This window comes from Etheostoma spectabile, chromosome 11, assembly GCF_008692095.1.
Source record: "Etheostoma spectabile isolate EspeVRDwgs_2016 chromosome 11, UIUC_Espe_1.0, whole genome shotgun sequence".
Classification (NCBI taxonomy): Eukaryota; Metazoa; Chordata; class Actinopteri; order Perciformes; family Percidae; genus Etheostoma; species Etheostoma spectabile.
This window is the reverse complement of record NC_045743.1, coordinates 7,873,995-7,896,259: the sequence shown is the minus strand read 5'-3', so window position 1 is coordinate 7,896,259 and position 22,265 is coordinate 7,873,995. Positions and strand designations below refer to the sequence as shown.

Below are 22,265 nucleotides of genomic sequence, written 5' to 3'. Positions count from 1 at the left end.
AAATCATTAGGAGTCATATTCTGGCAACCATTCACATCTTTACAAAATTGACCAGCAATGTGGTATCTACTGTAGTAGTTGTTGAGGGATTTGGACCAGAGTGGTGTACTGACAGACCGACTGACATTTTGATCCCTTTAGCCGTGCAACCTAGCAGGGCTAAAAATAACAGGTTAAGGTTATCAAAGTTCAAAAGGTTCAAAGTACTGAAGTGTAGCATACATCAAAGAACTAAGTCAACTCCCTACTTGTCAAGTAAAGTGAGCCTCCACTCAGAATTGAGGACAAATCCTTTAATTGGCAGTGATTCAAAAATGGAGAGAATGCCATATTGGGTGGAAAAAATAATGACAAGCTTATAAGTGTTAGCTACAGCGTACCCTCCAATCTCGTCTGTCATGGTAACAGCCGTGTTCCGACAATTACAAGTTAATGGTCAGTTGCAGTGAAGGATGGGAGGGAAACGTTACTTTTATATACAAAGGAAGGAGCCTTGGAGAATAAATGCACCTCACAAGGACTTAAAAGGAAATGTGCTAGTCATTAGTCTGCTCTTTCTAGACATTTCTCCATCAGCCAACATGGATGTGTTGTTCAGTCTCCAGTCAGGAGTGCTATAGTGGTTTTCAGAGCTTAATTCCATAAGCTAAATCTGTAGGATAGTGCACGTGTTCAGAGCAATGATTTTGCCTTTTGGAACTTTATGCTTCACCAGTTTCACTCGTTGGCTAATACTCTGGCTGGACAAAATTTATGAATCAGTGGTATCAGGCAGAGCAGAAATCCACCTACGCTTGATATATTTTTCTCATTCACTTGCTCTTGTGTGGGCTGGCCATGTAAAGACCTGTTTGTAGTGGCACCATTCATGTGACTGTTGGACGCATCTTGGAGCTTATGAGCATTGCTATGCTCTGATGTAGGAGAGGCGGAGGACCAGTTTAATTAGAATAACCTGGGTCTAGATTCCAAAGGTTGTTCTTATAATAAGATATTTATACGCAGATGGATAGCTTTAGGTTAAGCATTTGATATAACCTATTCAACAGCTAAAAACAAGACTGCAGTTTTTTCACTTTCAAAAAGCAATGCATGCAGTGCAAAGCCTGGAAATAATGGCTTTGCACTGTGTGCATTGCTTTTTGAGCGGGTGCCCAAACCATAGTGACTTACACAGTTCTCTGGTTTTCCTTCAGAGTTAGCTTCCCAAAATTTGATCAAATTTAACTGACTTAAAAAATGTCAAGCCTTGCAGAAAACATGAGAAGCATTAAAAAAATGTGATTCTAACCAAAGTTATTACAATTCATCCTGAGGGGAACATGAATGTTTGTACCAAATGTCATGACAATCCATCCAGTTGTTGTTGAGATATTTCAATCTGGTGGTGGAGCAACAGTCTTTTATCCAACACATAAATGGCAATCTCTATTTCCTTCATTCCAATCTTAATTAGATCACAGACAATGATGCCAGAGTTGTTATCAGTTTACAGAGAAAGGCAAACTGGATTAACAACATACTAATCATAGATGAATAAGAAAGCCAAAAGAGTTGTGGCTCAGTACGTCCTCCACAGCTGCACTTAGGTGTGTGTCCTGCTGACTCAAAAATAGCAACCTTAATGGCCTCAAGGATGGAGAGAAGCATTACTCTTCTACACTTGACTGCTAAGCTATTGATGATAATGTGCTGCAATCATGGCTCCAAAGCAGGATGTAAACGGAAGTTTTATTCAGATTGATGTGTTGTAAATGTATAGAGGGATTTAGACTGTTACAAAGCAGCGTTAAAAGGATTCCATAACATCGACCATCTACCATCTTTATTATTCCACACTATTATCCATTTGGATGGATAAGACAGCGCGAAAAATACAAACTGTTTTAGAGAGAGAGATAGACAGATAGACAGATAGAGAGAGAGAGAGAGAGAGAGAGAGAGAAAGAGAGAGAGAAACAGGGGTAGCATCCTAGCATTCAAGACAAATTTAACCACATCAAAAAGCCTTGATTTATGAATTATATACGGTTGGATTAGAGAAATATATGTTCTCAAGAGACAAGTGTAAAACAAGTCCAAGAGTGCCATGCACTTGTTTATGGGAAAAAACCCACTGGCCAGGCTCTTCTGCAGGCTGCCACTCTGTTATGGTAACCTCCTCCAAAACAGCTCTGCTCTATCAGGCAAAACACTCAGACAGAGTGGGCGGTTTAACAGTGAGCCCCGCCTAAAACTTCTGGTCAACCCAATTACAGCCACAGGAAACCTGCTCTGTCTAGTAAAAGAAAGGCCTCTGCTGCTCCCACAAGAAGATGAAGGACAGGAAGTCATGGGCATTTCCTGTCCAGGCAAGCTGGAATGATTTTGGAGACTTGGTGGTGTCAAAAGTGACAATGAAATTTCTTCTGTTTTGAGAAGAATTTAAGTCACCTATCATCTATACTGCTACCCAAGCACAGCTGTATAAGTGAAATGCCAACATATCTTGTGATCTGACCACAAAGCAAATCTCGGGATTCTGTCTTGGCTCAAAAATTATATTTAACAGTTATTTTGACACGTGGTTAAATACATTCTGGCACAGTGAGGGGGTTGCAAAATAAATCAGCTGTCCCAAAGAGATAAGCCAGTGCAATTCATGTCCATGATATTTAATCATTCGTTTTCATTTGCACTGGAACAAATTCTGTCTGTCTGGCCATCGGATCATTTGAGTTGGCTTTGCTACTGCGATACTCAATGTGGACTAACCAGGGGCTGTCAAGGCTGGATAAAAGTAATCCTTTACGGTTTTTGACCAAGTGCTTTATATTATCTCAACCTGTGTATGCTCAGTTAAGGAATTCTCTCAACCTTCCCACTCTGACTGCAAGAGCCCTGAGTGGCAAATCTGGTTTAGATTATGACCACAACTGCCAAAAACCATACCCAGACACATTTTATAGTAAGTTTGATGGGTGAGTTTTTATTTCTCACGTTCCTTGAAATGCATCACTACACTGTTTATATCTGGTTCTTGTGGAGTTTTAATGTTTCCATTCCAGTTACTGTACATTACACATTCAGCACATTAACTTGAAAATATTTAAAGACAAGTGTGCATATTACTAAACTATAAAACTAAACAGCTGACAGATGGAAAAGCCGCAGCCCTATGTCATGTCTCTTTAGATGCCAAGAGGGAACTGTAGCCATGTTACTCCATCCACCTGTCACGTGTTAATAGTTTACCTGTCAGTATAACTCGATACAATTTAACATTAACAGCACCACAAACTGCAGCCTTTCAAAATGATTATGACGTTCAATCATTACGGCTCTAAAAACAGTTTCAACAAAAACTGAACTTTATAAATTGTTTCATTAGACTGTACAAGTTTTTGCTATAGGTAGGCCTATGGGCTTGTCTAATTCACAACATAGAGGGGGGGGGGGGAGGGAGTGCATTGGTTACTAGAGCAGCCTCATATATTATTGACTGATTCAGAGAACTCATCTGCTCTCCCATCTCTCCCCCCACCGGTTTTGTTCTTGTAGAGTACCATTCACCATCCCAGTTACAAAGCTTCTGCACCGTTTTAGTCTGATACCAACAGGCCTTATAGACACAGATAGAGGAACACAGAGTGAGGTTTAGCTGCTGAAGCCTCGCACATTACTGACAATCGTCTACTGGCAGCATAATACATAACAGAAACCACTGTCTGCTACCAGCTTATAAGAAAGCAGAGGATAGTTTTTCTCTTTTTTTCTTTGCAGTTTTTGGAGACCTCTGATCAATCTACTAAGCACATATTTGATGTGTGGCATGACTAACAAATCCGAATTCACTATGTGAGGGGACATGACTTCAACTCTGCGTGCGATCAAGGGAGAAATATGTTCTGTCAAAACTAAACGTTTTAAAAAAGTCCTTGGGACACTTACTAAAAAATACAGAGTCCACACACCCACTCAAGGTAATCCTGGGATTCCCACAATTTGGGAGAATTTACAAAAGCTTGAAAAAGAAAAAAGCAGAGGTTTTTAGGTTTGATTAGATCAAGAGGGCTGACCAAAGTAGATGTGATTGTATGCATGAAGGGAAGATGAATGAACTCTGCTTGTTGATGTAGTTTACTTTCACTCAAATTTACTTGAGTGAAACCAAAAGGCAGGAATTTCTGTCCACCTACCAAACAGATTAAGAATCATCTAAATTGTCCATCCCAAAGGAGGCACAGAGAAGCTTGTAAAGCCATTTAGCTTGCAAATCGGACTTTCTCCACAAACTTTAAAGCCAACATCGAGGTTAAGTAGCAACATGTGCACTCTTTTGATAGTTGTCTATGTTGACAATATTTTCATGTTCTTTTCTGCAGCCCATATGAGACCTCCACTTTCCCCTTCTGGTTTCACAGTGAGTCAGTCGTGTGTGTACTGGCCATGGGCTAATGGCATCACTCCTACATAATGACACCCATCTGGCATACAGCTCCCTCGGGTCAGGCTTATTGCAGGAACACTGAGGATCTGAGTATATCACCATTAGGTGGCAGGCAGTTAGGACTATTGATTACAATTACACAACAGCCCCCCAGCTGTTTCATACACTGTAATGCACTAACTAAACATTTCCAACTGGCATTGATTTGTTATAACCCATCAGTGGATACATAAATGACATGTTCATGCTGTATAGCGCTGCAGACAAACCCCACAACAAAACTCTAGGCTTCACACTTGATCAATTCTGTTTTAATTTTACACAAAAGCAAAGTTGGAAAAGGCTTCCTGTGTTGTATCAAAATGCAACACCAGCAAAACAAATTCAAAGCTGGTGACAGCCATCATGGAGCTAATAGTGTTCTCAGAATGCCCTAACTCTAACCCTAAGCCAGAAAGCGTGGAGAAACAGAAGGATAGCTCAGCTGAGAGCTCTGGCCTATTACAAGTCTCTCTGCTGCTCTCCACTCCCAACAATAAACAAAGAGGTTCTGGTCAGTGTGTGTGCTTTCACGAAAATGCACAAATTGTTGTGAGAGAAAGAGAGCTTTACAGTGCACTTGATTCCAAAACAGAGCTGAAAAATTGCTGTGTGACCACTAGGCATGTGTGTACTATACTGTATGTCGTTATCTAAATTATGTGTTTCTGGGAGTTTAAAAAGGACAGAAAAATGAAACAACCATCAGAATGGGTGACAACAGCTACAATCCCCTCTTTATCTCCCTGGAACAGATCCCTCTATTCCTGCTGAGGTATTTACATGTTTCATGGAGGAATTAATTGCAAGTTGCGTGGACAGCGGTCCTGTGTACAGTCACATTCTTGTCCCACAGAGAAGCATCAGCAAACACTTGAACTTAACAACACAGCAAAACAATCCCTTCTACAGCTCACATATCCGGGGGGGCAGAAGGCAGGGCCATGGTTGGCAAGGCCCCTCACCTGATATTAGATTGGAGCCCCTTTGTGCCCAAACTACCAGAGTCAGAAGGAAACAGGTAGTTCATTTATTACTATGATGGAAGTTACTGAACCGGCCTACCAGGTAAAGACTCAGGGTCCCTGGACTAGAACCCCTATATGAAGTAAATTAACATTTCTCTTTGTAAAGTCAATCAATCAACTACAAGGGAATGTAAAATGACTACACAGAGAGGCAAATGACCACAAGAATGCAAATCGACTTGGAAAAGAGCAAAATGACTGTACTGTAAAACTTGACCTCAGTCCTTTATTCGAAAGTTATTCAAAAGTTTTTAAATCCGCCCCTGCATATCTGCAAACACATTTTTTTATTAACAAATGAACTGCTGATGCTAACACAAAACCAAAAGACTAACACAGATTTCCTACAAGTTAGCTCAGTCCTCCTAAAACATCTTGATTTCCAAACATGCATTCTTCTATCCAATACGTTGCCGCTCTCCTCCCTCAAGCGTCTCTGGCAGAGCACCAGAGTGAGAATGAATAAATAATATGAAGGTGTGGTTGGATTTCTGGGATCCTGACTCAGGATTCCATTGCCCTGACAGAAAGCCTGGACGGTGTCCGTTTCAGTTACCTAGCAACTTCTACCAGGAAAGCTGGAACAATCAGACGGAGCACCAAACACCCAAAACAATCGGACACAATGGGGACGAGTCCTTTTTCTTCCCGAGCTCTGTGGAAAAGTGATACTGACAAGGTATACTGCAGGTCCTCATCACCCAGATGTTCCAAAGTGGACGGTCAAATTCAACATTGTGTCACTGTCACTGGACACTTTAGGTGTCTGAAGCATGAAATGGAAGCCATATGGTTTCCAATGTGGAGAAGTATTATGTTATCTTAATGAAACTAATGCCCTCATTGACACCAAGTACAAAACACCTTGATCAGGCACTGATTGTTACAGACTCTCCAGGAAAAAAAGACACTTAGAACAAATGGAAGAAGTGAGTCTGGAAGTGAAGTTTCTCAACATCATTGTGGCTTTCAGCTCACAAAGTGAAGAGAATGTGTTATAACTCGCAAAGAAAGGTAGATAGGCTAGTTGTAGTGCTATTAATGCAAGAGTCCTCCTGAAATTCTACACACTTTCTGTATTCCTCCACTGTAAATCCCTCTACCTATCTCTTTCTCACATTTGTAGGTCAGGGTTATATTTAACCTGTAGTCACCCAGTGAACCTGCACCTAGCTGATCCAAAGTCAGCTGGGTAAGGATGAATGAAAGTGCATGATTTCAGGCACTTTGGGGCAATTTAGCAACGCTCAAAGAGGCATTAAATGTTCTGTATAAACTACCAGCAAATCTATATTGTATACACTTTTTTATATTGTGCTATACGCAAAAGTCCATCTTTTTATTACAAAATCCACAACTACCTTTATCAATCTCTTTGTCACATATACACACACCCTTATTGATTCACCTAAAATCTATCTTTTTGTCGGCCATGTTCACACTCGAGATAATAGAACTTGCAATTTTCACTCATAAAAGCTCGTGTGCCACCTAGCTGATCTAAAGCAGGCTGGCTTTTTGCTAAAAATGTGAGTAAAAGCAGTTGACTCACAGGTCAAGAAAGGTTTAAAAAGACATGATGACACTGACCGAGGTGGTATTAAGAAGGAGGAGGGGAGTTAAGGTGTGTACTTACAACCAGCACGGACGTCCGCACCACCTCAGACACACTTTGCCTAAGTTCAGCCGCGGTGCCAGGTTTACCAAGACCCCGCGTAAATCTCCTGGTCTCCGGATGCATTGGAGTAGCCATCATTGCGCACCACTTTGCATCAATTACCGTTTAATTCAAGTTCTACTAGCGAGCTTTAAAGGAAAACCATCGCCGGTGTATCCGTTTCTCCGATCCGCGCTAGGGAGCACCACGAGTTTGAAGCTGGGTCATGTTGTGGTGTAGCTGCTGATTCACTCCCACCTCTCGCTCGCATACTTTTCGCTTTTAAAAGTCAACGCGTGCTGCATTATTCCGGCGCGCTCCCTTCTTCCATCGGAGTTCTTGTTGTCATAATACAGGATCCTCTTGAGAAGTGTTTCATTGGCCGTCTAGCGACAGACAGGAGGTGTATAATCTGGCTGTCTCCTCAGCACACTCCGCCCCTTACCGGTTTAAAGGCCAGCCCACTCGTGTGAGCTGCTGGGCCTGGACTTTGGACTGAGAGCACAACACTCTGAATGACTGAACCCATATTTTTCTACTACCATAAAAATCACAACACTGGAAAATTAAGAGTGTCACTACCTTTGTCCCGTCCGGTTTCTGAATAATATATTCATTTATACTAGATTTCTCATATAAAGTCACATAATAACCAAATACAAGTTGGTTACCATCGAGTAATCACGCCGGTTCACTGTCATTATAACTGAAAACTGTATATGTATGTTTACCTGTTGTACTGTGTTCTTTAGCTAAAGCCTGCTGTGTGTCAATATGGCCATACTAATAAAGCCTCTTTGAATTTGAATAACAAGAGATTCGACTTAGATTTTCTTGATTTACTTAGAGATTCGAATTTTGTCAAAGTTGTGATTGTTTAACATCAAAACTGCGATTGGTGCTAAAGGACATAGCTTTCTAATATTAGATGGAAACTATCTTTTAATTATAACTATTTTAATGAGTTTATTTCAATTGTTGGTGTAAGAAGGAAGAGGTAGAAAGAGACGTAAGGTAGAAAGAGAAGTACATAATTTGCTCCAATGAACTACACATCTCCACACACTCAGACAGTCCAAAATGAGACTTTGAGAAGCACAAGTGTACACACACAGTGCTGGCTACACTCTCTATTGCTATTATCTAAGATATATAATCCTGGTAGATATTAATAAGATATAATTTTCTATCATTGTTTTAGCATGCTGGTACAGGTGCTGGCTTCTTGCTGTCTCAAAGAGCTAAAATCAGATTTAGAAGAATTCATAAATGCAAGAATTATTCTAGTAGGTACACTCAACAGCCTCGTTTGGTTCTGAACATCAGAACCAAACGAGGCTTTGCTTTCTATTGCTTGTATTACTTTACACTAATATACAGGCACTGTGGTTATGGCTTGACTTTACCAAAAGGCTTGATCAATGATGCCCTCTGTAGGTCACAGCTGTAAACACACTGCAGAGCTGCCTGGCTGTACATGAACTAAACATATTTTCCTGATTAAAACATCCCACCAACCCATTAAGCTTTAAACACACACACACAAAGCTAGGTTTGAATACGTTTTTTTTTTTATTGCTTTCATTTCCAACGAGCTCTCTATTGTCTGAAAACGCTGCAGTTCTAAACAGAACTGAAGTTTTCCATTTCATTTGCTCACTGCAAAACCTTCTCAAATGCATATTTCCATTCATTTAGACCCATAAAAAGATCTGGTATCTGTATACAGGAGGCAGCCTAGTTCAGTGAGGGCAACAGTGTTTGGAACTGAAAGTTTCTATTTTGTTTCACACAATCTTTAAAGCTTTCATAACATTTTTCATAATAAGGATTATGAACAAGTGAGATTCATTTTCTCATACAGTTGAAGGGGAACTTTAGTTGATACAAAAACAGTCTGAGACATATTTATGCAACAAAAATCAGTGAATAGAATATTTACTTTACTTGATATGGCATTAACGTTTGATGACAGCTACCCCTGGCCATATTGTGATAAATCTGAGAGTCAATTCAATAATACAACAAAATATTTTCACATTTCATTTTTTTTTTTTAACAAGAACACATTGTGCTGGGCCAGGTGTGGACAGAGCATTGGTTATTAAAGGGTGGTCTGTTTTAACATGATTTAAAAGGTTATGGTACACCAGTATAAGGAAACACTCCTCATCCCCAATGTTACAAAATAGCATTAAAAAGTCCAGGACATTGATATAAACCAGTTTGGCACTGAAGTTGCAGGACATTTTCAAAGCAGCGGTTATCAATAAGATGAAAAAGTAGACAAAAAACGGAGGCCAATGCAGTGATAGTTTAACCATCTAAGAAATAATGCTAAATCTCTATGTTGACATGTTCCTGCTGTAAAATCAACCAATGACCAAATGTAAAACCAGAAAGATAGGAAGTGGTTCAGACCAGTAGAAAACAGTATAAAATGACATCCTTAAAAAGAGGTTTCAGAGTTGAGAGTAAAAATGCCAAAAAATGCAGTCTCTGATGCAGTCTAAACCAGCGGACATGTCACCATTTAAGCATTAAAAAGCACCAAATGTGCATGGACACATGTACAAATGTCCCAGTTATGTGTAAAAAAGAAAAGCAAAGAGTCTAGGGGCAACAGGAAGGGCAGATGCCACCCGAAGGCGGACAACGTGTGGAAACAAGGTGAGCCAACTCAGTGAGGATGGGAATCTTTGTTGTTCAGGACACGAGTCCCGCTGTAGGGGACCGTGGCACTGCGGATGACCTCCATCCACCTGCGTGCAGATAAATACTTTTTTATTTTCTATCAGTCCACTGACATTTAGGACACAACAAAACTGCAAATATATATATATATATATATATATAATAAATGTGCATCTGGATGATTTCACTTTGTACCTCTCAAAAGTGTATTCACTCTCCGATCGGAAATAGTAGATGTGGGACTTGAAATGCAGTTTGAAGACATAGTCCTTGTGGATGTTTTCACACTCTGAGGGGATGGTGACTGAGTAACCCAGAAGAGGAAGGCTGGCCAGTGGATAATCATCCTGAGGAAATAAATTATATTTATTTTTAATGTTTTGGTCAATAATGTCAATAATTACACAAACAATTTGGGATAAATAAAACAAAAAAACAGATTGATTGCTCCTGACAAAACTGGACAGCAGAAAGCCATGCAACATAGTCAGCAATGTAAAAAGTATTCAGAGCCTTTATTTAAGTAAAATGATAAAACCCCAATTTAAAACCACAAAATATTGTATTACAAGCAAAGGTCCTGCTTTTGAAACCTAATTTCATTAACAATAATGTATTACAAAGTATTATCAGCTAAATATACTTGAAGTATCAAAAGTGAAAGTACTCTGCCCCTGTGACTGATATATTTTCATATTTGACTTTATTTGATTAATACTGATACATGTAAAGCAGTTTGAATTGCCTTGTTGCTGAAATCTGCTATAAAGCTGCCGGCCTTGCATCACAAACAAGCAGCATTTTACGGTTGTAAATGTTCAAATAGTTATAACTTCTTTATTTACAGTTACCTAGTTTAGCCCAGTGGTTCCCAACCTAGGGGTCGAGCCCCTTCAGTGGGTCACAAGATAAATCATGAAAGAAAAAAGGTTTTGCGAAAACATACAGTATTTCTATTCATTTTTTAGCAATATCTTCAAATATTTGCTTTTCTGTAAAATGTTGGGGTAGTTTTACTTCTTTGAGCCTTGATCAGTTACTGCAATGAAACCATTTTAGAAGTTTAGAGTGGCAATGTCTCTTTGGTGGAACTGCTGACAACTCAGACATCTGAAACATGACAAGGGACTCCAACTGGACACTGCTTTATTGTTAAGAGGTCACAAACCCAAAAGGTTGGGAAACCCTGATTTAATATTTAAAATTGTACTCCATTTTATAAACTTGTAAAATCTTAACTGTAAAGTAACCAGTAACTACAGCTGTCTGTAAATCACATTTTTAAATTTTACTGGAATATAAATATAAAACAGCATACTTAAGTACAAGTACTTAATTAAGAATAGGTGTAGGCTGAAGCTACAGATTATTCCTACACCTTTACACAACACTATCTGTTTGATATCAAAAGGTAACATCAGACAAACTTTTACCCTAACCCAACAGCCCTGCATGCTAAACATGTCATTGTGATCATGACATCATACCTGACATTTGTTTTATGTTTATCAAAACATTTTTTTAAACTTACAAAGTACTACAAACGTTCAGTTCATCATAACAACTGTTATTCATCCCCTTGAATATAAATGCAGTTATAATGATCTTTTACATCAGTCCTGAACGTTTGTTTCTTTAACATGCAGATTTCTTTAATGTCATACTGGCGTTGTTAACAACTTCCGAGTAATTTGTTTTTGGCCTTATACATGATTTGTGCAATTTTAAAATCTCTTAAGAGGCTTAAACAGTGGAGTCATTGGTTTTTGATAAGTAGTTTTGTTTACAACTGTTATGGCTATCTTTTTTAAGTATAAATAAATTGGATTTGTATTGATGTCATTTTTGATTGAAAATCAAACTTGCATGTGAAAATATAAACAGACAACTTTCTGGGGGAAGAAGTGAGATAAAAAAAACTGCATGGCAAAGCCTGTTAACCTCTCATGGCATACATGTTTGACATTCTACACAGAGATGTGATGTCTTTACGCCCAGAGGAGGGTAAACACAACAAAGTGAGGCGGGGAATGAATGTGAGAGAGAGGCTGTGATGTGTTCGCTGGACAAACAAGAGTTGAGAGCAAATGTTCATCACCTGGTGAGACTTGTAGAAAAACAGGCTGAAGTTGGTGAAGACCACCCAGAGCTTCTGCCAGCCGTTGCTGTTCTTGAACTTCCTCAGTAAATTTCCAGACAGCTGATTCTACAAAGACAAAATACAACACGTTTTACATCTAAAACTATATGAATTCATACCCATTATAATAGAACTACTAGTGTACTCAGATTTTTTACTATAAATGTGAAAGAAGGATTAATAAAATTATAGGATACGGTATGTCAGTGATATATCTGATTTTCTTATTGTCAACAAATAGCCATAAAAAGCTCAAAACCCAAAGTGGACTGATCCTCGAAAGCCTGATAGATTATTCCTCTAGGTCATAGAGCTTCATTATTGTCTAATAACTACTACGACAAAAAAACCCATTCATGAGCCACACTGTTGCAGTGGCTGACATGCTCCTTTATTACAATGAACATGTGTACTAATATTTATTTTAATGCTGCTGTAAATACTTACTAGAGTACCAAATGTGAGTTTATCCACAGCTGAAAATAGTCGTCTAAAAACGCAAAAATGTACTCCTGTTTGAGAAACATTTGCTGAGAACCACAGTACCCAGCTGTTTTAGGAAATTACATCATCTTTTATTAAAATTAAATCATAAATTTGTGACCTGATTTAAAAAAATTGTCTTCAGTAGAAACCCATGTGGTTTGGTCTGAGTCCTGCAGACAGGGTAAGGAATTCAGAAAGTATTTAGAGGCGGACTTAGACGTTGGTTTTAGTCATTTCATGGCATTTGTTGACAATAACAAAAATATAGAATATGGTCAGCTTCATTTGTGCGCATTTTGTAATGCCAAACTAAGTATAAATATACTGTTGCTTTACTTTAAAAAAAATCTTTAATAGTTTAAAATAATTATAAAACAGGCACTGAGTTGAAAAGTTTTTGGCTCATGTTACATTATGTGATAGTGCTTCTATTGTGAATTTCATTTTTTATCTTTAGCTCCTGTAAAACCAATTAATGTGTCACTGATATGTACAGCAACTTGTATGCTATTGTTATTTCTACAAAAGGTCTTCAGGATCTTTCTTTCTATGGCAAAGTGCAAGTAAACACATCCACAGGGCCTCTCCTGTCTGCCTGGCTCCTTTACCTCTAGACTCCTGCAGGATTCACTAAAGGAGAGGCTCTGAACACGGTACCAGCAGATAACAGACAGAGGCACTGGTCCCTGGCCACTGGGGGGCCCCACCAGGGGGGCCTTAGTCTCACTGATTGGACTAGGGTCCTCTACCATGGAGGAACGCACAGATGCATGGGGAAAAGAGAGAAAAAACAGACAGGGAGGGAAGGACAGAAACACAGAGGCTGAGTAGGTGAAACACAGGCATGCAGTGGCAGGGATAAACACGAAGGCCGACAACAGTGTCTAGGCAAAGCTGTGAAGAGTACGTTATTACAACTAGAGAGGAAGAGCAGAACTAGATCAGGGCAAAACAGGATCCGTTCTGGTGGTGTAAAATGAGGAAGTTTAGCACATCTAGGTACTGCTCTCTCTCTATTTATAGACGATCAGAGACTTCAAGTGCCAGGGGAGGAGAAAAAAGACAGAACCACACAGGAAAGCCACAGTTTTGAGTTTAGATAAGGGCTTCACGCAGGATACTGTTAGCCAAAACAGTGAGAGGGGAACAGCATCCTCACTGGGATTGCGAATGGAGCAAATAAACAGCTTACATAGGAACTTAAACATTGATCTGATATAAAAATAGCTCAAACTAAATTCATAAAAATTCATAAGGCTCATCATTTTCAGGAGCAGATGAGTTTAAAAAGGTACCATGTTTTTTTTTGTGTTTTTTACATGTGCGTTCTTGTTTTGTCTGTGCAGGGCAAGTGTATGAGGATACACATGCATATATTTGCACGCAGAGTTGTCGCAATTCGTATCATGCTATTGATTTCACACTATTCCACTAATCCATAGCTGGTGGTGTCCCAACAAAAGCAGTGAAGAGGAAAGAGGTTGCTAGCTAGCCAACATGGATGTAACCAATGCAAGTTTGAAAATATTTAATAAACGTCTACGATGGATATTTATGCGAAAGTGGTCACCTGTAGTGAGGACGCTAAGGAGAATTATAAACCTAAAAGGTGATGACATGTCCGTGTTATGTTTAAAACTTGTTGTCGCTGCAAAAAAGTGACCAAAAAAACAACTTATAGAAGGTTTGCACAATTTTTAACTTTGCAAATGTTTAATGCAGGAGGAAATGCACTCATTAGACCTTAACGACACACACAATGCATTATGGTGAGTAACACTGAATGCAGACATAACTTTTGTTTGTGTTTAAGCCCCTTTAAACAGATTTACATCTAACTGTTATGTTCCTACCCACCCAACAGTTGATTTCCTACTGCAAGACCAAAGAAAATCCTCTTGCACTGAGCACAGGTTACAGAAATATGGAGAAAACAATTGAGCAACCGATGATCTATTATCTTGTCTTTCTCATTGAATAAAGATTGAGTGGAAATAAAATTACAAAACTTAAAACTATTTTTACCCAGACTTTCTATTATATTTTCACTAATTTCCCACTTTTACCCATTTCTTATTTCAGTACCTTGAATTTTTTTTGTTGAAAAATAAACAATGAAAACAATGAGCCTTAAAATAATTTCAGCTCATTGATTCATAATAGCAAGAGTATGTAAGTAAATAAATAATTGGACGACGGAGTGCAGCGCAGGAGGATACTGTTCCCACTAAGAGATAATCAAAGTGAATTAAGATACAGCACACTCAGACACAGAGAAAGAAAACAGTGAAGCAGAAGGGGAGAGGCAGGTCTGAGGTTGAGTGCTGAGGTTTGGCCGGTACCTCCACAGCTATGCTAAAATCCACCATGGACACACTGGTGTTCCTATGCCAGCACACGTGCACCATGGTGTTACCACGGTGAGGGGAAGGCCTTTCCAGCGAGGTGTGCGATGCTGTTATGTCGTCCTCAGACTCCGCCTCTGCCGAGGAGTCCTCAGGGCATTCTGGGAAAGTTGGAGGTTGTTACTGCTAGACAATGAGTGGGGAGGTGGGGGTGAGAAGGGTGCTTAAGCACAGACAATGTCAGATCATTTACAAATCAAAGGTAGTCTCGTGAATCATGGATTTTATTTCAGCCAATGGGGTTTTTACTTAAAAATGTATTGCCTGACAGTTATTGTATATCCACTGTTTGTTTTTCAAGTATTCATTGTATATGCGACTGTATGTTTAGGGAGTAACTTACTGCTGTCTGTCAGATTGCTGGTCAGAAGTTCAGATGAAGGCCCATTGCTGGTTTTTGCCATCTCTATTGCCACCTGTATGTCCTCCATCCACTTCTCCTTCTCCATCAGTGAACTTGAGTGAAAAACACACAAATGGATAAAGTGCTCAGCATGTCCCGTCATTAGTCACAGCAGGAAGGCCGGGTGGTTAGAAATAGTCCAGAAAACAAGAAAGTCCCAAGTTGGATCCATGTTAGTCAAGGTCTCCTGCCAAATTGTCCCTTAAAAAGACACTAAGACACCATCTGCTCATTCATGGAAACTGGATCAGCAAAATGTTGGAAGGAGAGTGGTTCTCTCTCTCTTTCTTTTTTATCAAGGTAAAACGTTGGCAATGTTCTATTAAATTATATTCCTGCGTTTATATCTTTCTATCAAATAAGCGGCTAACACATTATTAATTGGTTGATGGATTTGACTGACACTCTAAAAAAAGGAACATTAGATATAATGTTTACATTGTTATATTAATATCACTCTATCACACTCTCACACTTTATGATACATATTGTCTTTTCATCTTCACTAAGTAATTCCATTACCACCTTATCTTTTATTGATGCTAAATTTCAGCTTCTTTTTGGGAAAATATTTAAATATTAAATATATAGATTCAATTATTACCTTAAACCCAATTACAAATTTTGTTTATTTTTACTGTAAATGAAACTGTTATTACAGAAGATACAAAAAATGCAAAGAAAAATGTGAAGAGAAGCTTAATTGCTATGATCGCTAGGTAATTATTTGGAAGCGACCTTGATGAGCATATCAACGTTTTTATCAGTTCCACCTTATCTTTCCTCTGGAGGACGACAGCTGGAGATTTTAGTGAGTAAAATTAAACTGAAGCTCTAAAGTGAGGGTGACAAGAACAGGATTTTAAAATGAATTCTCAGTGGAAATTTTGCAATTGCTGATAATGTGTGTCTTTGTTTTTTTCAAAAAGTTCAACTGGATCTGATGAGCGTTCATGTAACAATGCTTGAATGTCTCAACACTAAAATCACTCCACACTCTAGAAGAAGCAGCGCCACACACAGCCACTTTGGGTTAACTTCAGGTCCAGGCACAAGGTGTCTGTGCGCTGACGACTGCTGTTCTTACCTTGCTGCCACCACCACCGACTGGTGCTGTCCTACCAATGTGAAGGCGTGCGGCACACCCCACTCATCTTCACTCTCTCTGATCTGGAAGAAGAACGCAGAGACACAGAAAAAACATTAGAGAGCAGCTGTATCTAGGACAGCAAGGACCCAAAATAGACATAAAGAGAGAGACAGAGGGAGGGATGATGAAAGGAAAGTGAGAGAGAAGGACATGTGTAGTTGTCCTGAAAGTGTGTGACTGTGTGTGTGTGTGTGTGTGTTGGAATGGGGGAAGACGTGGAAAGAGCTGCAGTTCGGCTGTTTGAGGCGGCTTATCTGCAGTACTGACAAATCGGTGACAGTCGTTTGAAGCACTGAGTTCAATTGAGAGAAACAGCACTTACTGTCATGCCATGGAGCGGCAGCTGGCCATGGATTTTGAACTGATTGGTGGCTGTCATCCCTCGACTTGTGTACAAAATGACGTCGTTGAACTATCGCCATAGAGGCAGGCAGAGAGAAAGTGGTAAATGAACAATCTTTCAAACCAAATTTGTTTTTGGGATGTATATAATCCAATAAATAATCCTAAAGAAGTACAAACAATTTGTCATAACGACCACAAAGAAAAGCTTGAATATCATTTATTCAAGTCTGCACCACACATGCACACTTCTGCATCGTTTTAACCCTTGTTTATCAAAGATATTTCCAACAAAGACAAACGTGTGTAAAACCAAAATTCTGAGAAACGTGGTATGATTTTCCCCTAAATAAACCTTTGGCGCTGCGCTACATCTGCCAACACCATGTGAATGATGTATAACTAGAAAGGATAGAAGCATGATTATTTTCCCACTGCAATCCCTCCCCTAAATAATTTGATTAGTGATGTGACCTAATCTAAAAAGAAAGAGGGTGTTACCAAGAAAAACATTCGTTGCTGTAGGCCTTTTCCAGACAGTTTGCTGAGGCAGCCCAACCGGATAAACTCCTGAGAAAGTAAAAAAAACAAAATCATTTATTAGACTCATACTATACAGGATGTCTGTAGAGAATTACCAATATTTGCCAGTGCATTCTTTTTCAGCTTCAAACTTACCCTGCCAGGAACAACAAGATTGTCGACACCAATCAGATCCTTTTTCAGCTCCAGAAGCTTCTGGAAGTTCTCCATCTTGCTTAGGCTTCCCTGGAGCTGCTCTGCCACCTCGGACACATCTGCCAGAGCAGCTACAGACCAACCACAAATAGGAGATTATTGGACATAGACTGTTAAGATTATTCTACAGCAGCAGAAGATCTAAATGTGCCACTTTAAACACTGAACGTAGTACCTCTGCAGTCCCTGAAATCCACATGAGTAGCTGGGTAGTGTTTGCAGAGGCGCTCCAGGATCTGCTTGTAGTGACTGAGGCGGTGCAGAGGCCGCAGAATGAAGACATTGAGAGGGACGTAGCAGACCTTTTGAAGCTCAAAGTCCCTGCATAGACCCTCCAACCTGCGAGATGCCCTGCACGCCTTCTCCAGCTCCAACATGACTTCAGTCTGTTTATGCAGGTTTGCTGTCAGGGGCTTTGGACAAAGTTGGAACATGGCACGCATAAATGAGTATTAACTCATTACTGTTATTACAGATATGTGATAGAGTGCCACCTCACCTTCAAGCCTTGAAGGTTCTTCAGCATGACATCTCCAATGCGCTGGTAGTCTCCTTTTATGTGTGCATTTGAGCGTCCTTCCCTAAAGCGGACAAACATCAGCAAGATGGTTTCTCTCTAAAATATTATGGAGCCATTCGCAGACAGAGAATTAATATACTATGCCAAAGCGCTTAAAGCTCATAGATTATTCAGATTTACTTCAGTTTATGCAAGTAAAATTCCAATCAAGTTGGAAAGGGCTATTTAAACTTTGAGATCTACCAGCAGGTGTCTCCCTTGAGCATGTCTTTTCCAACACAGGGTGCAGGAGTAATGGTCTGGAGTCTTACAGAATATTTATTATTTTGGTACAGCATTTTAGCAATCGGTTTAGGGAAATCTATCTAGTCGGTAAAAAACATCCTTCCTAATCTATGAAAGACAGCTTTCTAATCATGGTCACAACAACAAAGGTACATGTCCACCCTAATATTGGAGTATGCAAAGCTAAAAAAGAGACTTATGCAGTCCTGGATAATTTGCATACACAGTTTGAGTGTGGTCTGCATCAGCAGGGTTGACTGTGACATCACTTTCAGTTTTAATCCAGAGTTATAACGATGACTAGCCAAAATAGGCTTTGAAATAAAAAAATATTTTATGTCTGCACTTAATGGTCATAAATTCTGACAAGCTAACAGGCTTCATGCATGACTGCCTGCATGTCTGTCTGTGTGTGTGTGTGTTAGATAAAGCACACATCATTAAGGAGATCAGACAGCAGAAACCCACAGGCAAGAAAAGGCCGGCCGTGGTGCAGCACGACTGTTGCCATGGAGATGATAGCTCCTCGGGTCATCTGGAGGGACTGGGTCGCCCTCTTAGACAAAATGCCAATGCACCTCATTAAGAAATTGTGATAAATAGGGCTTAAATTGAACCACCACATCATTGGACATGTTTTTAACCCTACAGGTTACACTTTTTTTGTAGTGAAATAAGTCTCACCATAGAGCCAGCCTCTGTTCCACCTCCCTGAGAAATCCTGTGTGGAACTTGTGCAGTGGCTCGAAGGTGGAGAGGACAGTGTTCTTCAGAGACTCTGGAGTTGCCTCATCTTGGCCTACAGCATTCTGGAAAGACTGGGATCATAAATACACACGAGTTCAAGAAAGAAAATGTGGCATGAACCAAGATACTATTTTTATTTAGATTACATTTAGGCATCTCCACACATGTAAAGCTACTCTGCTGTGAAAAATCCTTAATCTAATATAGGTTTTTTTTTGCAAAAAATTCAATAACACAGGCAATAATTCTTAGAATGACTTTCCTTGTCCCTCCCTTAAAAATCCAGTTTATATGCATATGCAAATATCTTTCATTTCAAAAGTTTAACAACTAAATGTCTCCTACTTATAAATAAAAATGTCTCTGTGTACATGCATGGGAGGTTTGGCGCACTTGGATGTAACAGAGATGCAACAAATGTAAAAGTGGACAAAAGTATTAAAAGACACTGCAATGGTTATCTCTCGATGACATCAGGTCAAGTCCTGATTATCTGGTCTCAATCTTGTAAAGAGAAAGTTTCACATAAGCAAAGACCCTTCAAGATCATTTGTTAATGCAGACTTTCCCTGGATACTGTGTTTCTGCTGTTGTACCTGAGTCTTGTGACGTCCCTTAAATTATTTAACTACCTGAGAATGAATAAAGGAATCAATAGCCAATCAGTTCTAACACTATCATTCCATTTAGTCAGATTGAAGTCAAGCGTTGCATGTTTGTGTGTTTGACCGCAGCGGGCATGAAATAGCTTTATTTAGCTGACGTGATGGGAAAGGGAAGTGGGTTTCAGGAAAAGTGAATGTTCTAGAAGGGCTTGAGAAGTAGCGCCAGCTGTTGTGTGGATGACTTCACCAAAAACAGCAGCACCAACCAGTGTATGGGAAGAGAGACAGCACAAACGCACAGCTGTAAAAAGAATGAGGACACAAGCCAACCCAAATATTTATGAGATGTGTAAAAGGCTTCTCTGCAAATTACAAGACGGGAAAAGCTGCAGATTTCAAAAAACACCAGTGAAAAGAAGTAATGCACTTTCTCTATATGCGTGTGCCGAATCAGACAACAGCAGTACTTCAGTACGGCCTCGTGAGAACATCCTCCTCCTTTGCTGTTGAAGGAGCTGTACCGCATGTTTAACATCCTCTTGTCTGCTGCCTTTTCTTTAACATACTGCACAATGCACCGATGAAACGGTGTCCACATGCTTGTACCCAGCCATGAAATCTAACAGGAACAGACAGAAATGGGCAGTCGCATGCAAAGAGAACATGCAGCTAAATCCATCTATCTCTTTAAACACACAGTTTAGTATTCACAGCCTTGAGTGAGATGGATAAATGAATTTCAAAGCACTGGTGTGGGGAATAAAAAAATGAAACTGCATCTGCCAAAATATCCATGTGTCATTGCCCAACTCTGTGTTTTGGCGGATGCTCTGCAATGGAGCAGCTAACCGAAATAATCAATGTTTTCTCCCCAGAGGACAGGGCAGGAGAAAACAAACAGGGCAGCAGCGTGTTGGCGAGCGGATCTTCTATTTTTCTTACCACAGTCACCACCTCTAGGTCCTTCAGATACGTCCTTTCTGTGGTCAACAGCTCCTTGGCGATGAAGTAGGCCCGATCTGTCGGGAACCTCTGCAAATACATCCCAACAGACAGGAGACTGTGAGGAAGATCACATTAACTATCCAACTATGAGCAAGTCCAGCTAGTGTATTGCCTGGCTAACCCATTTCTCTGAGAAAACTTACTCAGCTTCGGTCCCTGTGGAGTGATTTAGGAGAGGTAATCTGGGTCCACTGCTATTTTCAATGTGTGACAGTGGCTTTAAGGAACCGGTTTAGTAAAAACATACAACAAAGCAACTTACTAGAGTGATTTATTGTTGCTTTTATCAACAGAAGCTGAACCAAATCACAAACCTTCCTCCGAACTTCGTCTTCATCGTCGGTGCGAATGCTGCCGGCGTCGTTTAGTAGAGGGCTGGTGAGGGGGGAAGGTTGTCGGCCGTTGGGATTGTGACTGCACAGCTCCAGTGACTTCTGACCATTGACCATGCCATGGAGTGACCAGAGGATGCAGACAGGTGAGGGCTGTTGCACACCACTGCTGCACGGGGTCAGCAAGCAAAGTGAGGGAAGAAAATAAAAAGTGAGTTATTCAAATACAGACGTGAAAACACAACAGGAAAATCAGATATATTATTAGCTTTTAGTTTCACTTCAAGTCTCAGATGGGTGGAGTTTGGCACACTGAGATTTTATATGAAGACAGGGACATAACAAGTCACAGAAAAGTAGATAATTTGTTGTATAATCGATCAACAGAACATAAAAGAGCCACTTTTGTGAAAATCAAAAAATTCTTTACGTCATTTGTTGAGAAAAAGCTTCAAACTTCCTCTGGTTCCAGCTCCTCAGGTGTGAGGATTTGCAGATTTTTCTCTTACATATACATTATTGTAAATGAATTTCTTTGGATGTTGGACCGTCGGACAAAACAAGACAACTGAACATGTCACCTTTGACTTTTTTCATTATTTACACACATTTGTAGACTAAATATTGACTCACCACCCATTGGGAGAATATGCAGGCTATACCTAACTAAAGTATTTACAATCACAGTTTGATCAAAGTCTTCTGCCTCTGCAGAAAATATCAGCCATGACTCACACTAAATTCCAGACAGCTCCAGCTGTCTTCGTGCAACTTCAATCAATATGCGAGCTGAGACACATACCACAAGATGGTTAAGAGGAACAGCTTACTTAGTGTCATCTATACTGACCATGTTCACAAAGCTTACTTACTATGTTTTAGTTGCTCTTTGCTGTCCTCTGGTGTGTTGACACAAACACAACAGTGATCACACACACACACACACACACACACCTACACTTACACCTACACCTCTGGGAAGGATTAACTATGAACTCTATGGAGGGAAGGAGTGGAAACCACAGTGTACATCTACAAGACTGCCACAAAGTAGAGCGCTAAGAAACTACATTATATACACTGACATACACATGACACTAACTGGGCTCTCAAAAAGAAGATTCAGAAAAACCTCACTTCATGAAGGTCATCTTTATTAACTCTAAAAGAACATATGCACATTGTTAAATTAATATAAATCTTGTGAAAAGCAGCAGAAAAAGGTTAAAGCCAGGTGAGAGTCTAGAGTGAGTAAATGAG

The 22,265-nt window shown here is 39.8% G+C and overlaps 1 protein-coding gene across 1 annotated transcript in view; it reads right to left on the bottom strand.

The window, feature by feature from the left end:
- Positions 1-8,702: 8,702 nt before the first annotated feature.
- LOC116698316 (FERM, ARHGEF and pleckstrin domain-containing protein 1) overlaps positions 8,703-22,265 on the bottom strand; it is a 53,753-nt gene continuing 40,190 nt past the window's right edge. Inside the window, 15 exon segments of the mRNA XM_032530179.1 lie at positions 8,703-9,915; positions 10,043-10,194; positions 11,946-12,053; positions 14,816-14,979; positions 15,222-15,334; positions 16,369-16,451; positions 16,754-16,843; positions 17,275-17,343; positions 17,452-17,582; positions 17,687-17,924; positions 18,011-18,092; positions 19,001-19,134; positions 20,611-20,700; positions 20,988-21,130; positions 21,133-21,174. Of these exon segments, the coding sequence (XP_032386070.1) occupies positions 9,834-9,915; positions 10,043-10,194; positions 11,946-12,053; positions 14,816-14,979; positions 15,222-15,334; positions 16,369-16,451; positions 16,754-16,843; positions 17,275-17,343; positions 17,452-17,582; positions 17,687-17,924; positions 18,011-18,092; positions 19,001-19,134; positions 20,611-20,700; positions 20,988-21,130; positions 21,133-21,174 (1,721 nt within the window). The 3' untranslated portion in view covers positions 8,703-9,833.